The sequence below is a fragment of the Andrena cerasifolii genome, chromosome 16 (genome assembly GCF_050908995.1).
Source record: "Andrena cerasifolii isolate SP2316 chromosome 16, iyAndCera1_principal, whole genome shotgun sequence".
Classification (NCBI taxonomy): Eukaryota; Metazoa; Arthropoda; class Insecta; order Hymenoptera; family Andrenidae; genus Andrena; species Andrena cerasifolii.
Genome location: NC_135133.1, coordinates 2488867 through 2503545, shown reverse-complemented (window position 1 = coordinate 2503545; position 14679 = coordinate 2488867). Strand labels below are relative to the sequence as shown.

General features: G+C 38.4%; 1 protein-coding gene across 5 annotated transcripts in view; it reads left to right on the top strand.

Annotated features, from left to right (window-relative positions):
• The window catches only part of Oatp26f (Organic anion transporting polypeptide 26F), an 87430-nt gene that overhangs the window by 38611 nt on the left and 34140 nt on the right, over positions 1-14679 (top strand). For 2 of the 5 annotated variants that reach the window (XM_076829664.1, XM_076829667.1), the window contains exon 3: positions 10875-11094. The exons of 1 other annotated variant lie outside the window; for it this stretch is intronic. In XM_076829664.1, coding sequence (XP_076685779.1) covers positions 10875-11094 — 220 coding nt within the window. Of the gene's footprint in view, positions 1-6841; positions 8575-10874; positions 11095-14679 lie in introns of those variants that run through there. 2 more of the 5 variants (XM_076829666.1, XM_076829665.1) reach the window with 2 other exon arrangements.

The following is a 14679-nucleotide window of genomic DNA, read 5'->3' as shown; positions in this document are numbered from 1 at the left end:
GTGGCCCTAAAGATAGGAAGACTTTAATTACGCTGGCGGCGGCCCGTTATCGTTGCTGTACAAGCACGTTGCACTTGCAGGAATTCCAAATGCAGCCGTGCCTTTTCGCCGATAAATGCTCCCCTTAACCTGTAATTATACCGCAGGGATCGCGCCGCAAGGTGTTTCTACTCGAACCCATGCTCGTGTAATCGCGCGATTTTTTGGGGGCCTATAAACCCTAAGTAGTGCATATTTTTAGTGGTGCAACGAGAATTGCTGGTCTGAATGGAGTTATCGTGAAGGAAAATTATTGATCTTGTTGAGTGAATGTCGATGAATTCGTTTAAATTATATATAATACTACTTAGCAAAATATACCTGCGCTTCGCTTCGGGCCTAAGAGATATTAAGGACTCCGTGAAAACACATTTTACCCCTTTTCACCCCCTTAGGGGTTGATTAGGGCAAACTCCTGAAATTGGTTTTTAGGTATTTGTGTGGATAATCTTTGTGAGTAAGAACCAAGTTGATGTCTAATCGGGCCTTAGAGATATTAAGGAGTCCGAGAAAATACATTGTACCCCTTTTCACCCCCTTAGGGGTTGATTAGGGCAAACTCCTGAAATTGGTTTTTAGGTATTTGTGTGGATAATCTTTGTGAGTAAGAACCAAGTTGATATCTAATCGGGCCTTAGAGGTATTAAGTACTCCGTGAAAACACATTTTACCCCTTTTCACCCCCTTAGGGGTTAATTAGGGCAAACTCCTGAAATTGATTTTTAGGTATTTGTGTGGATAATCTTTGTGAGTAAGAACCAAGTTGATATCTAATCGGGCCTTAGAGATATTAAGGAGTCCGAGAAAATACATTGTACCACTTTTCACCCTCTTAGGGGTTGATTAGGGCAAACTCCTGAAATTGGTTTTTAGGTATTTGTGTGGATAATCTTTGTGAGTAAGAACCAAGTTGATATCTAATCGGGCCTTAGAGATATTAAGGAGTCCGAGAAAATACATTGTACCCCTTTTCACCCCCTTAGGGGTTGATTAGGGCAAACTCCTGATATTGGTTTTTAGGTATTTGTGTGGATAATCTTTGTGAGTAAGAACCAAGTTGATATCTAATCGGGCCTTAGAGATATTAAGGAGTCCGAGAAAATACATTGTACCCCTTTTCACCCCCTTAGGGGTTGATTAGGGCAAACTCCTGAAATTGTTTTTTAAGTATTTGTGTGGATAATCTTTGTGAGTAAGAACCAAGTTGATATCTAATCGGGCCTTAGAGATATTAAGGAGTCCGAGAAAGTACATTGTACCCCTTTTCACCCCCCTGGAATTTCCAGAAATCCTTCCTTAGTGGGTGCCTACGTGATGAAAACAATGTACCTTCCAAATTTCACGTTCCTAGGTTAAACGGTTTGAGCTGGACGTTGATAAGTCAGTCAGGCAGTCAGGACGTCTTCTTTTATTATATAGATGTACCTAATCCTAAGTAGTTATTTTGGGGGCGAAGAATTAGTCCTCAGCATATTTAAACATTTCTCGAAGCAATCAGAAAATCACCCATTTAAACAATGTTATCTTCCACTTGTGCATGACAGTTATTCATGGGCGAATTCCACTTACGCCCAAATCGCCCGTGACTTTCATTAAGCTAGGCTCTTCTGTACGCGACTGGACGCAACGTCAAGAGCTTCAAAGTCGATTTTCTTGAAAATTAAGCGCGATATGAAAAAAAGTTATTCTTTCTTTTCGACTTATAATAAGTAAATAAGTCGAGAAGAAAGAATACAATTTTTTGATATCGCGCTTCATTTTCGAGGAAATTGACTTTGAAATTCTTGACGATGCGTCCAGTACGCGTATAGGGAAACCTACCCTAATGAAACTCACGGGCGATTTGAGCCTAAGTGGAATTCGCCCCATATTGAACATTCTTCAATTCTTTTAAGCTTCCACCAAGTAGCTCTAACCCTTTTCCCCAGTCGTCCACCTAAATAGCATCGTACTTTACTAAACTAGAATTCCCCATCGATTTCCTCGATTCGCTACCTCGTCCATGTCCCTGCACGGGTTCTACTGACGGCGAATATTATCAGGATGATTTATTCGGAACTTTTCGAGTCTGCATACTTAGGTTATTACTGTCATAAATTCGAAACACGTCCTAAGGCGGTTGATACCAGGCCTGACCTACATCGTCTCTAGATATGAGAAACGCGCGCGCGCACGGAAGTCCCTATAAAATATTCCCCATGTCGTTGCCTTTTCCGCACCTTGTTTCTCGCCAGCTTCGCCTCCGAGGCTCGCTGCCGACGCTTCCCATACATTCACTTCACAGAAATAACCCTCGCTTAAATTTGAGTGTTATAAACGCACATATTCACCCGTTCAGTACGCACAGTGTGCGGTGAACGCCTATGGGCGTTCACCCGCTATAATTAAGAGGTGCGACTAGAGGAGTCCAGCACGTGGAGTACGACATGCGTTCAAATTATCAGCGTCCAAAGGATTAACGACGATAGAAACAAATTTGTAATTACAGATCACCATATTTTCTATCTATGACATTTTATCCCCCATTCCATGAAGTTCTATTCTGACAGAGGGATGATGCGCACACGTGTCAATATCTTATACAGGGTGAGTCAACAACAACTGCCATCTAAGATTACAAAGACTACAAGACAGTATTAAAAAAAATATACGGTTCCATTTAAAACACTCAAGGTCACCTTGACATTTAAAAAAATATAGAATATTTACAAAAATTAAAATGCGTCTAAAGAACCCCACCGAATACAATATATTTCCTGTGAACAATTTTTGCTAAAGTCAATCAGTAGCGAGTTATTTCAGCTGGCAGTTTTTAATTTTTATTCAGTCACCCTGTAGTTAGCTACCTACTAAATATATATGTAGAAGGAGAACTGAACTATGAGACCCAGCAATGCAATCGGGTATGTACTCATTTATAATTAAAATCGACAGAAAATGTCCCTTGCTTTTTTATTTTATTATCGAGCGACACGCGTGAATGGTGGCGGTACACGGGAGCAGGCAGCGACCCTTGTTAATGGAACGCCGGAAGACAAATGCGTTTCTCAATAGCGTGGCATTAAGAAACTCGTTACACGGCGAAGCTGGAAAATAGCTTCGAGAGTCTGTATCGGCTCTTCCGTTGTTTGCGATGGGAGTTGTTTCGTCTCCCTTTTAGTTTGGTTTGCGATGGGTCGTTTCGCCGCGGTCAAAAGACGAACCCCCTCTCAGTGCTCGACGAGAAAGGCAATTTACGCGACACTGGTCACGGCGGACGTTCGACTCTTTGTTTCGCAAATGATCGGGCAATTTAACGATGCTCCGTTCGAAACCAGAGGTCCCTGGAGCTCGAAATTAGTCAAAATTATTGAATGCTTGTGGAGACTTATCCGAGGATGTGGAGTAGGCAAGACAGTTTATATTTTATATGCTAGCGGGAGGAGAAGTTGACAGCATAAGCGATTTAACGGGCTACATATACCTAGGGCTGGAAAACCTAGGGTGAATTTAGACAATTTCTTTTTTAATTTAAAAATCTTTGTATGCATCTTAAAATACGTACTTTGTGTATCAATCGTGTAAATTTAATTCGAAAACTAAGAAGATTCAATATGTAATAGCGTTTTTCAAGAACTGGTATTTTAACGCATTAACTGCCAATTTTTTTTTTTAGTTTTTGGCCGGATAAGTTATATATGTGCACAAAAAGTTGTGTAACAGTATAATTATATTCGACTTATGTTTTGTTTTGAAAATATTCGATATTTTTGAAAAAGTCCCAAGTAGGGATTGTGGCACGTTGCATGAAAGAAAACTGATTAGAAACTATTTTTTTTATTATATGCTTTATCTGATACATACAAAAATTTAAAATAGCTGTTTTTGTGCCATTTTTCCATACAGTCCACATGTAACCTGACGCAATTCAAATTCTGTTCCGTTCAACTTACAGACGCATTTCAAATTTGTTCGCTTCTTGTAAAGAAACGAAGCACAGAATATACACTTTCTGTTGCACACAATATATATATATATATATATATATAGAATGAAACTGAACTGTCGGGCGTACCATATATATTTTTGGCGCCGAGTGGTGTACGTAAAATTCCAAAATCCCCATCTGATTATTTCTATATATTACAATCTATTGATGAAACTTCTAATTACATATATATATAGTATAATAAATTACAGTTAACTTCCAATTAAAAGATTTTAATAAAATATATATAATCATCTCCATAATAATTATTCTTATTGTATTCGCTATTATTCCCATATTAATAATTCTTCTAAACATAGTATTCACAAAAGTAATCAACAAAAACCGAAAACAATAACCCCATTTGAATGTGGATTCAACCCAATAACAAGACCACGATTACCATTCTAAATTCAATTCGTCCTAATCACCCTAATATTCCTAATCTTTGACATCGAAATTATCCTAATCATCCCAATTCTTCCACTAATCAAATATAAAATTATAATATCAACAAAATCAACATTCTATTTATTATTATTAATACTAATCATTAGTTTATGAATGGGGATCGTGGCAGCTAATGGGTTAAAGAACGGTAACCAATATTTCTCGAGAACCAGTGGACCACGATTCACTTGAAATTTGGAATAGAGATTTTTAATTGAATTATTTAGTTTTTGATCGTAGGATTTTTTTTTCAAACGTTAACGTTGAATTTTTATAAATTAAAAAGGGATGCTTTTCTGCTGCAAAGTCACTAGGGTTTATAAAAAAAACTGACTTTTGAAGAAACCAGTTTTTGAATTGCACTATTCCCAAAAGACCGGTTTAACCGGTTTTCGAATTTTCACAAAAAATATATAATTAAAATAGTAAATAAATATTTGTACTTATTTTAAAAATTTTCAGATTCCTTAATACTTATGGAATTACAAAAATATAACAAAATAAATTATACTCTATCTATACAAAACCAAATGAAAAAAAAACTAAAGTAACTAAAAGCCGCGCAAAATATAAAACTTTTACAGTGATACCAAATTATAAATCTGTATTCCTTTAGTATTTTTTTCTGAAAATATGAACTCACGAAGATTAGTTTTACAGTAAACTGTTACCTGCTACAATATGCTCGTGTCCGAGGCGATTTCAAGTAAAAATGTTAACGTTTTTAATTAAGTAATTAATTCATTTCTGCGTATTAATTCTAGTATATAAAACCGGTTTTCCAATTTAAGACACGGTTTTCGAATTTTACAAATTTGTAAACAAAGACCGGGTTTTAAAACCTGTTTTTTAAAACCTACAAACCCTAAAAATCACACATCTTCTTTTATTTTAAGAGAAATAAATTAATAAATTATTTTTTTGTTTCGGATGAAAATTATCGGAGATATTTTGTTACCGCGGAAGTTGTTTTCGAATTAAGTTTAAACAATTCTTACGTACATTAAAGTATGCATTTTAATCCTATAAAGATTTTTACATTCAAAAATATTTTCAATGACAAAAGAATTCTCAAATTTCACGCTGGTCTTCCTAGTCCTAAATATATACACATATGTAGCCCCTTAATACCAAAGTGTTCGAGATATTAAGATTGATTTCATTTTATCCAAAAATAGGTTTCTCTATTTTCCAGAGAATAAAATCTCATTTCAGATGGCAATGATCTATCCTTATTAAACAAAAATCTTGTAACCATTTCTCTTATGCCTCCCGTGTCACTCAAAAAAATTCCTCCTGGCAGAGAAAAATTCCTCCATACAATTATAATCACACCCTGTTTCCACTCAAACTTACAACTTTACTTTTTTCCCCCGCGCGGTAGAGTATAAAATCTGCACAATTCTTATATTACAAGTTTTGTTCCATCTCGCACCGTTACAAAGTTATATAAAAAAAACACAAAACAAGAAAAATTAAAAAAAATAAAAAACCCTACTGCTTAAAAAAACATTAAAAAAATTAATTTTTAATTTAATTTTTTTATTAATTTAATTTTTGTAATGTTTTTTTATTAATTTAACTTTTTTAATGCTTTTTTAAGCAGCCGGGTTTTTTAATTTTTTAAATTTTTATTTAATTTTTTTTTAATGTTTTTTTATTTTTTTTATATCCTATAACATTCGGAACGTCAAGCCAATTCTAAAGACACCTGATTTGTCCAAATCGGTGTATCCGTACAGCCTTTAGAGCGTAACATGTCTATACATACATAGCCTGATAAACACAATACCCTCCTTTGCGTGCCGCAGTGGGGTAAAAAAGCTCTACATTCACACGAAGTTCCATTACAATCAGAATTCTCAGGTTGGAACCGTTTCCCTGTTAGCCTAACAACAAAAACAGACCTCGAATCCCCGAAAAGGCTAACCGTAGAAGCTTATCTGCCACCACACCCTCCTCTCCAAGAATACAATCCCGAACACAGGGAATCCCACAGGGAAGCGTGAAATCTGTATCTGCGCAATTAACGCGAATTAATGAGTCTTATCGGATGCTAGGACGCCCAGCCGCTTTTTTTTCGGTGCACCCTGGCCGAAGCAACAGCTAGCAGCAGGGGAGGTTCACGGTGTGTCGCTGGCAGGGGGTTGCGTGGTGGTAGAGGTGGAGAGAGAGAGAGAGAGCGAAGTAGCAGCGCGGTGCAGAGACGGAGGGAGATGGCGAGCTGGTTAGGAGGAATGGGCGAGAAGGTGGGAGAAAACGGGACGAAGTGGTGGCTGTTGCAGAACCAGCAGAGAAAGAGTGGCGAATGGTGGGGAGGGAAGCGAGCAGCGGCGAAGGTGGGAGCATGACAGAGGGTGTCTGTCGTGGCAGAGTAGCGGTAGTAGTAGCATATACGGCGTTTTAACTCGCGGGGGAAACTCTGAGAGCACGAGCTGGCGATCCTCAGTCGCGTGTGACACGCGGCCTCAGTCGGCGCGGGTGTGTGCTCGATCCAGATCGATCGTCAATCGACGCGCAGCATCGCGAACCTGCTGCAACTTAAACTTCTCTACCTCATCCTAGCGAGAGCTTAAGCGATCACCATGCACTGTAATGAAGCTTGTTCGGGAGGCTTGAATTAAATGCTTTGACTTCATCAGTGGTATTCGTGTCGAGTTCCTTTGGAGAGTGTATGCGTGAAATTAAGTGTCTCTTATGTAAAGGAACGAGCTAACCCTCTGTAACGCCGTGTGACTTCAAGGTATCATATCACCTGTTTCATTTTGTGGGCGACAGCTTACAGAATTTCCTGACCCAGCAGCTAGCAATCTTTAGTTCACAGTGAAATGTCCGCGAAACGAAGTTGAAAGGTACTTGCTAATTTATTTCTAAACGTCCCGGTTGTAGGGGGTTGAATCTTGGTTTTCTTCTAGTGACAGTGATATCTGCATTGAAATGCGAGTGATCGGTGGTGGGATGGTCGTGGATACCCGAGGATTTCAAATTCCCGCGACATTAGAAGCCTGTCTACTTGGTTGAGCGAGTACACTTCACTGGAGGCGGTACGTCCCGAAAGCGACGTCCTGCTCGATGGATTTACGCGCCGCGCGTCGATAGAGCAGGTGGAATCTCTCGATCTAGTTGGCTGTCGATGAGAATCCCGCGCAGCGTGAAAAACGCCGCGCACACGTAAGACGAGGGCGTATCGGGAAACAGATGGAAGCTGCGATCGGGACGTTTGACAAATGATACCCCGCTGGGCTGGGCGATAAAAACAATTCCTCCGAACGCTGGGAAAGCAGTCAGTGTAGTTTGAACGAAGTACACCCGAACGATCGTTTCAGGAAGGTGAATTAAATCGAACCGAAGCGATCGAGAAAGGGACTAATACCCCAGAAGGGGAGAAGGTGTAAAAAGCAGCGCGCAATCGGTTGGAGACGCACCTTGGAGCGGAAGACCCGCCAAGGAGTCCTCTAACGAAGTAGAAATCCAGCGAAAGAATCACGCCAAGGGCTGGTAACGAAGATCGAAGAGTTCGTGGTTCACAACCCCTGTTGAGTAAATGTTTAATCGTCCCGAGAGGAGGGACGCGTCTCGCGAAGTGGAGCTCGATAAATCAATTGGAAATCGCGCCGCCATTGGGGGCGGGGGTAGCAATTAAAGGGAGGAAACGGCCAGCTGAATCCTTCGCGCTGACAATAATATTCGTTATCCAGCCGAGAGGAGTAATTCTGGAGAGGCCCAACGAGTGTCTCAACGAGCTGCAAGTTAGGGCGAACGGCGAAGCGTAACCGCGTGGCGGAAGTTTCGTTTTCGATACGACGCCGCTTTCCCCCGCGATGAAAACGAGTCTCTTGGAACGGGACACGCACGACGACTCCACAATTGTCGTGGAAATCTTCCCTGGAGACGCCTGGCAATTCTCGCAGTGCCCTTGCCAGCGCCGAGCGGCTGGGTCAGGCTGATCGGCTGTGCGTAGCTGAGGGAAGAAGTCTCGCGGCGGAGGATGCAGCGATCGATGAGGGACCAATAGTGCACGCGTGAAAACTCCAGGCAGCTTCTCGTTAACGCTTCCAACCGCCCTTTCCGTTTCGGTGGAAGAAAGAGGCAAGATGAGGGATAAATTTGCATTCAGCGTAAGTGCTATCGTAGTAGTGGATTCTGGGGTTATTTCGGGAAGCGAACGTGTTATCGATGTCGCCTGATCGATACGCTTCTCGGAGGTCGGGAAGAAACTACTCTCTGCTGAAGATGTTTAGGAATGAATTGCGGGACTATGCGCATGCTCGTAGGCGCTTTTTGTAGCAGTGGATGAGGTATTATTTTTTAGAAGATTGGGAATAATTCTTCGGAATTATGGAGTTTGGAATAATGAAATGGGGGAATATAGTGAGATGACGTAGTTATGGTAGTTGGGGGTACTTTGTGTAATGTTTATGGGAGATATGGTTTTAAGACTTTTAAGAGGGAAGTTTGTTTTCGAGAACTATGATCTTGTAGATGTGAAATGATAGCATATATGTTCTTTGACAGTTTTTTGTGATGTATGTAATGGGATGCGAAACTTTTAATGTGTGGAATGTGAGGTTGAAGTAAAGGGAGTTTATTTGTAGCACAGAGTGTAGAGCTAGATTTTAATTTTATGCGAATGATGTTTCTGCAAAAATTATTTATTTGCTTTATTTAGTTGCTTTTACGGGTAGATCCGATTGTTTGTAATATATAAAAAACGAAATACATTACGGCACGAGATTATAAATCACAAAAACACCAAAAAGAAAAGAAAAATTGCCTGTTAGGTAACAACCGTATAGCAAAATCAAAAATTGAATAACTGAATAAGTAAGCTTCAAAATAAATTATCATATCCCACCATAGAGAACTCTAAGCACTTCAGACCTAAACACATTGATGTTCCGTGGAAAATATCTAATTTGTCATTATAATTATTCTCCAAAGTACACATTCTACAAATTGGATCCGTAACGTTGGAACGTGGTGAGAAGAACGATAGTCTGAAGAGTGTATAGGTGTTCTGACGAGAAATTATGAAAATAAATGAAGCAAGAGGTGTTAAAAATATTGATATGAAACGTGCCACGTTCTGCTGACATGTAGATTAATTCTATCATAACGATGGTACCAACTGCCCGTTTTGATTATGACATTTCATTTCATAAGAAATGTGAAAGATGGGAAGCTAACATTAAAATTAGTATCTACAGTATTTTATAAGTGTATTTTTGCGGATAGAATGCATTGTTTTCAATAGCTGCTGTATCAAGCATGAATGTGTTTAAAATGTCACTTAGGAATAGGTATTCCTAATGAAAGAAATATATATTGCTTCCAATTCGTTGACATGAGATTACCTGTTAATTTACCAAAGTATTACTAAATAGATACTCTCAGTTAATTGATATTCAATATCAAAGTAAACCGGGGAAGTATTACACGAGATTCCTGAAAAAATATGCTCTTAGCGTTTTCGATACAGCTATGTAGTAGATACTACTGATAGCTTCTGCTAGTAATTTATAGTAGTTATAACTTCTTGTAGTTACAACTTGAAGTTACAGCTTATAGTTATAACTTATTATATTTACAGCTTATTATAGTCGCAATTTATTTTAGTCACAACTTGTTATAGTCACAACCTGCCGGAGTCACAGTTTTATCGCAATGACAATTTATTTTAGTCACAGCTTGCCATAGTCACAAATTGTTATAGTCACAACTTGTTATAGTCATAGCTGGATATAGTCACAACTGACTATAATCACAGCCTTGTCATAGTCACAAATTACTATGGTCATAACTTGCTATTGTCACAACTTGTTATAGTTGCCCCTTGCTATAGTCACAACTTGCTGTAGTCACAAATTGTTATAGTCACAACTTGTTATAGTCGTGGCTGGATATAGTCACAACTTGTTATAGTCACCACTTGTTATAGTCACAACTTGCTATAGTCACAAATTGTTATAGTCGCATCTTGTTATAGTCATGGTTAGATACAGTCACAACTGACTATAATCACATCCTTGTCATAATCACGAACAACTATGGTCATAACTTGCTATTGTCACAACTTGTTATAGTTGCCCCTTGCTATAGTCACAACTTGCTGTAGTCACAAATTGTTATAGTCACAACTGGTTATAGTCGTGGCTGGATATAGTCACAACTTGCTATAGTGACAACTTGTTATAGTCACAACTTGCTGTAGTCACAAATTGTTGTAGTCACATCTTGTTATAGTCATGGTTGGATATAGTCATAACTTGTTATAGTCACAACTTACTGTAATAATGCAATTATAAATTACTGTATGTGTAATAACAGTTACCTACTATCTGACGTTATTATTTTAAGCTCCCATATTGTTTGTGCCAACTCGATCCTCGAATTATCACCTCGATAATGTGATTTACAGTCGGGGGTGCCAGACATGCACGAGACGCTGTCTAGTTTCCCGGAACAGTTCGGAGATGGCCCCAGGAAGCCGGAAATAAAGACGGAAGTACCAAAGGAGTCGGACAAGACGACGGATAGCCTAAAGTGCGGCTGGTTCTGGTTCAGGCCCTTGTACCTCCAGAGATTTCGAACCGCGAAATGGGCACTTTTCTGGCTATGCTGGACAGGTGCAATACAAGGTATGCAATCTATATTTCAGTCACTCGTAACACGAATGTCGATCCATATATTCATTTTTGTGTCAGATTGGATCATACAAATTGAGGGAACATGAAATCTGTTTGCACACTGGCATATAGCTTCCAAAACATGCTAAATACTTAAGGGCAGATTCTCGTCTAACACCCCAAAAGTAACTGATATTGAAGAATTTTTTTTAAAAAACTGTTGGGCATATTGAATTAAACTCTTTTGGGATATAAGGAGGCTTATATTTTAAACTTGCAGAACACCTCTTCGACGATGTAACGCCTGTTGGCGGGATGTGTAGCACCTATCACAGCCATCTGATTGCAAAATAAATGGACATTTCTTAAAGCTAGATAGTTTACGCTGGTATTGGTCCACTTAAAAAAAAATGAAAAATAGAAAGAGTTATAGCGTTTCAAAGAAGAAATAAGTTTTTTCCTTAGAAAAATTTGTCATATTATTCTTTATGTCGACGCAAAAAGTATTATAAATAAACACTAAAATTAAAGTTTTGGGTTCAACACCAGCGTAAATTATTTAATTTTAAGAAAATTTTCTTCTTTTCGCAATTACATGACTGTGACACACTGATACACCTAACGCCAACATCGTCGAAGAGATTCCACAATAATTAATAAATAATAAGCAGGATCGACATAAAAAAATATTTTTTGCAAGTTTAAAGATGCCTTCTTATATTCCAATAGTATTTTTCCAAAAAAATTCATAAATTTCGAGGGCTGTTACACGATATCCCCTCTTAAGAAGAATAGGCTGCTGCCAAAAAGATAAATTAATTATATGTACATATAAAATGAGCTTCAAATATGAGAGTTCCCTTGAATAACTTAATCCATATTCAAGCAACATCTTTCTGCCTTACAATTAATGTTATTTAAGAAAAGTCTCTTTCCCAGCTTCTTTGTCTTAGCTATCTACATATCGACGTGCGTTACGAAAAGTAGCACATTTCATTTGTCTTACAAAGAGCAGCACATTTCAATCTATCACGAGAAGAAGCACGTTTCAATGTTTCTGACGATAACAAGCATGTTTCGAATATACCACGAGAACAAGCACGATTTACATTTCGCCACGAGCAGTAGCACGTTTCAAACGCTGCAGCGAAAATATGATTTAAGTGAAAACAGCTTCAAAATAAAAATTTTGAAACTATATGATTACAACATTCATATGATACGAAAATTCAATTTTCATTAAAAAAAAAAGAAGATTTGTCGGCAGTGCTGCCTAAAGGTCTTATACCGAAAGAATATATTAAACTTTATAATGATATTTTAACCGAATAAAGTTTAACTTATTTAAATAAACACGTTTTTCATTCCATTAAAAAATCTTTACCTTTTTATTTTTGCAGTAGGATCCTAGGCAATCTATGAAACCGACGCGGGTTACGAAAAGTAGCACCTTTCATTTTTTCTACGTGCAGTTGTCCGTAAGAAAAAAATGAAACGTGCTACTCTTCGTAACGCGCGTGGAAACATGATATTTTTCGCGGCTAAAGGCAAACCGTGCTATTTTTTGCAGCAAAGTACCGACATGTACTACCTTTCGTCGCGAAAGAGCACAACATGCTATGATTCGTGGCGATGAATGAAAACATACTAAGGTAAATGTCCCAATACCTGGACGTTTAAGGTACGGCGGAAACGCGATTGAGAATTTTGCAGTTATACAAGTCGATTTATATAAAAAAACATTTTGCAATTAAATGAGGCACTGTGTGTACTTTATGATTTTAAAAAACCAACATGTTATTGAATTGAATAATTTTGTAAAATATTGAAAATTCATAGTCCTTACAATGGCCCAATACCTGGACAGCTTAACTAGTATGTCCCGGTGTCCCGATTTTACTGTCCCATTACCTGGACACATGATGAAACAACAGCAATTTGGATATTTTCTCGGGAAATTAAATAAAAAAAAACAACACAATAGTTTTTCCTACTCGCATATTTTTTCTATGTAAATAATTTCTTCCAATCAGTAAACAAACTTGAGTAAAAACAATCTATTATTGAATGACTAATTTTAAGGCTATGTGTATTCGTGTGTGACACGCGAATTTTACACATGAATATTGAATTGTATATTATCATTAAAACAAGATAACAAGAATACAAAATAATAATTGCTAAGGTGTTAAATAATGATTTTAATATTGTGTCAAGAATAACTCGTAGACACGAGAATAAAAAACTAATAAGAACTTTAATTTTAATCTTCCAATCAAAAAAGAATACTACGAGGTACCATTTTTCTAAATATGTCTTAGTTGTACCAATATGCTAAACAGTATTAATAATATTCGCTTAAGAAAAAGTAGAGACTGTTTAGCAAATCAGAGAAGAGCAATACTAAAATTGTGTAAACTGGAGAGTTCAAGAAAATATATTTTTATTACGAGTGTTACGAGTTTACTAAAAAAAATATGTACATGAATATATTTTATTAAATATCTGAATAATTTAATAAAATAGTTCTTTTATGGATAAAGCGATTATTAAATGTAATAATCAGTATTATTTACACTAGTGTCCAGGTACTGGTACTTGTCCAGGTATTAGGACATTTACCTTACTTTTCTTGAACAAAATCGAAACATTCTGTTTTTCGTGGTCAGAATGAGCAGAGTGCTAGTCTTCGTAAGACAAATGAAATGTGCTCGATATCTATGATTTAGGAAAATATGAGTGTCTTTACATATCTAGTACAGCGAATAAATATATTTTAAAAGATGATTCATGTTACAAGGGCGATAATTATCTCGAGCTCAAGCAGTGCGATCAATAGCAGACTTTTACTATTGCAACCGATCTGACCTACTTAAAATTCAAGGCTAATCTTAACGGCTCTCAGTATTACTATACACCAACCCGCGCATTCCCTAATATCCATTACGTTATTCATTAAACCATTCATTATCGCACATACATCCACAGTACGTCCACCGCGATAACATTAAGCCCCGTCAACAAACCAACCCCAACACCCACGTTCTTACTTCGCTCGTCCAAAAAACCATACCCTACCTTCCCAAACGATTCCACAATTCCCACCCACGTTTAATTCACGCGCTCCAAACACGTCAAATCTATCCCACCTACCGCCGACCCACCTTTCGAACGGCCTCCGAATCTAAACACGTCGATCACGAGCACGCTCATTCGCGCCAATAACAGAAACCCGACAGGGCGATCCGGCGCGGTGTCCCGCGCGGGGACGCATCCGACGTCGATTTTTTCGGCATAATCTCAGCGCGCTGATTGACTCGATACCGCCCGTTTGGCGTTACTAATAGCCGTGCATTCGAATGCAATTTCGAAGCTTTCAAAAGGGGGGACTGACAGTGTAGAGACGGGGGTGAAGGTGGTTGCTGGTGGTGGCAGAGGACGGTGACTGACGATAACCGGAAATCGAGTTTTCCGGGCCGATTGCGGGAGGTTGACGCGCGCTGGGTAGGGTAGCGCGTGGACGTCGAAAGGAAACCGATCGACGTAGGGGCGGCGAACGCGGAGGAATGAAGGTCGTCGAGGGGGTGAAATTCGGGG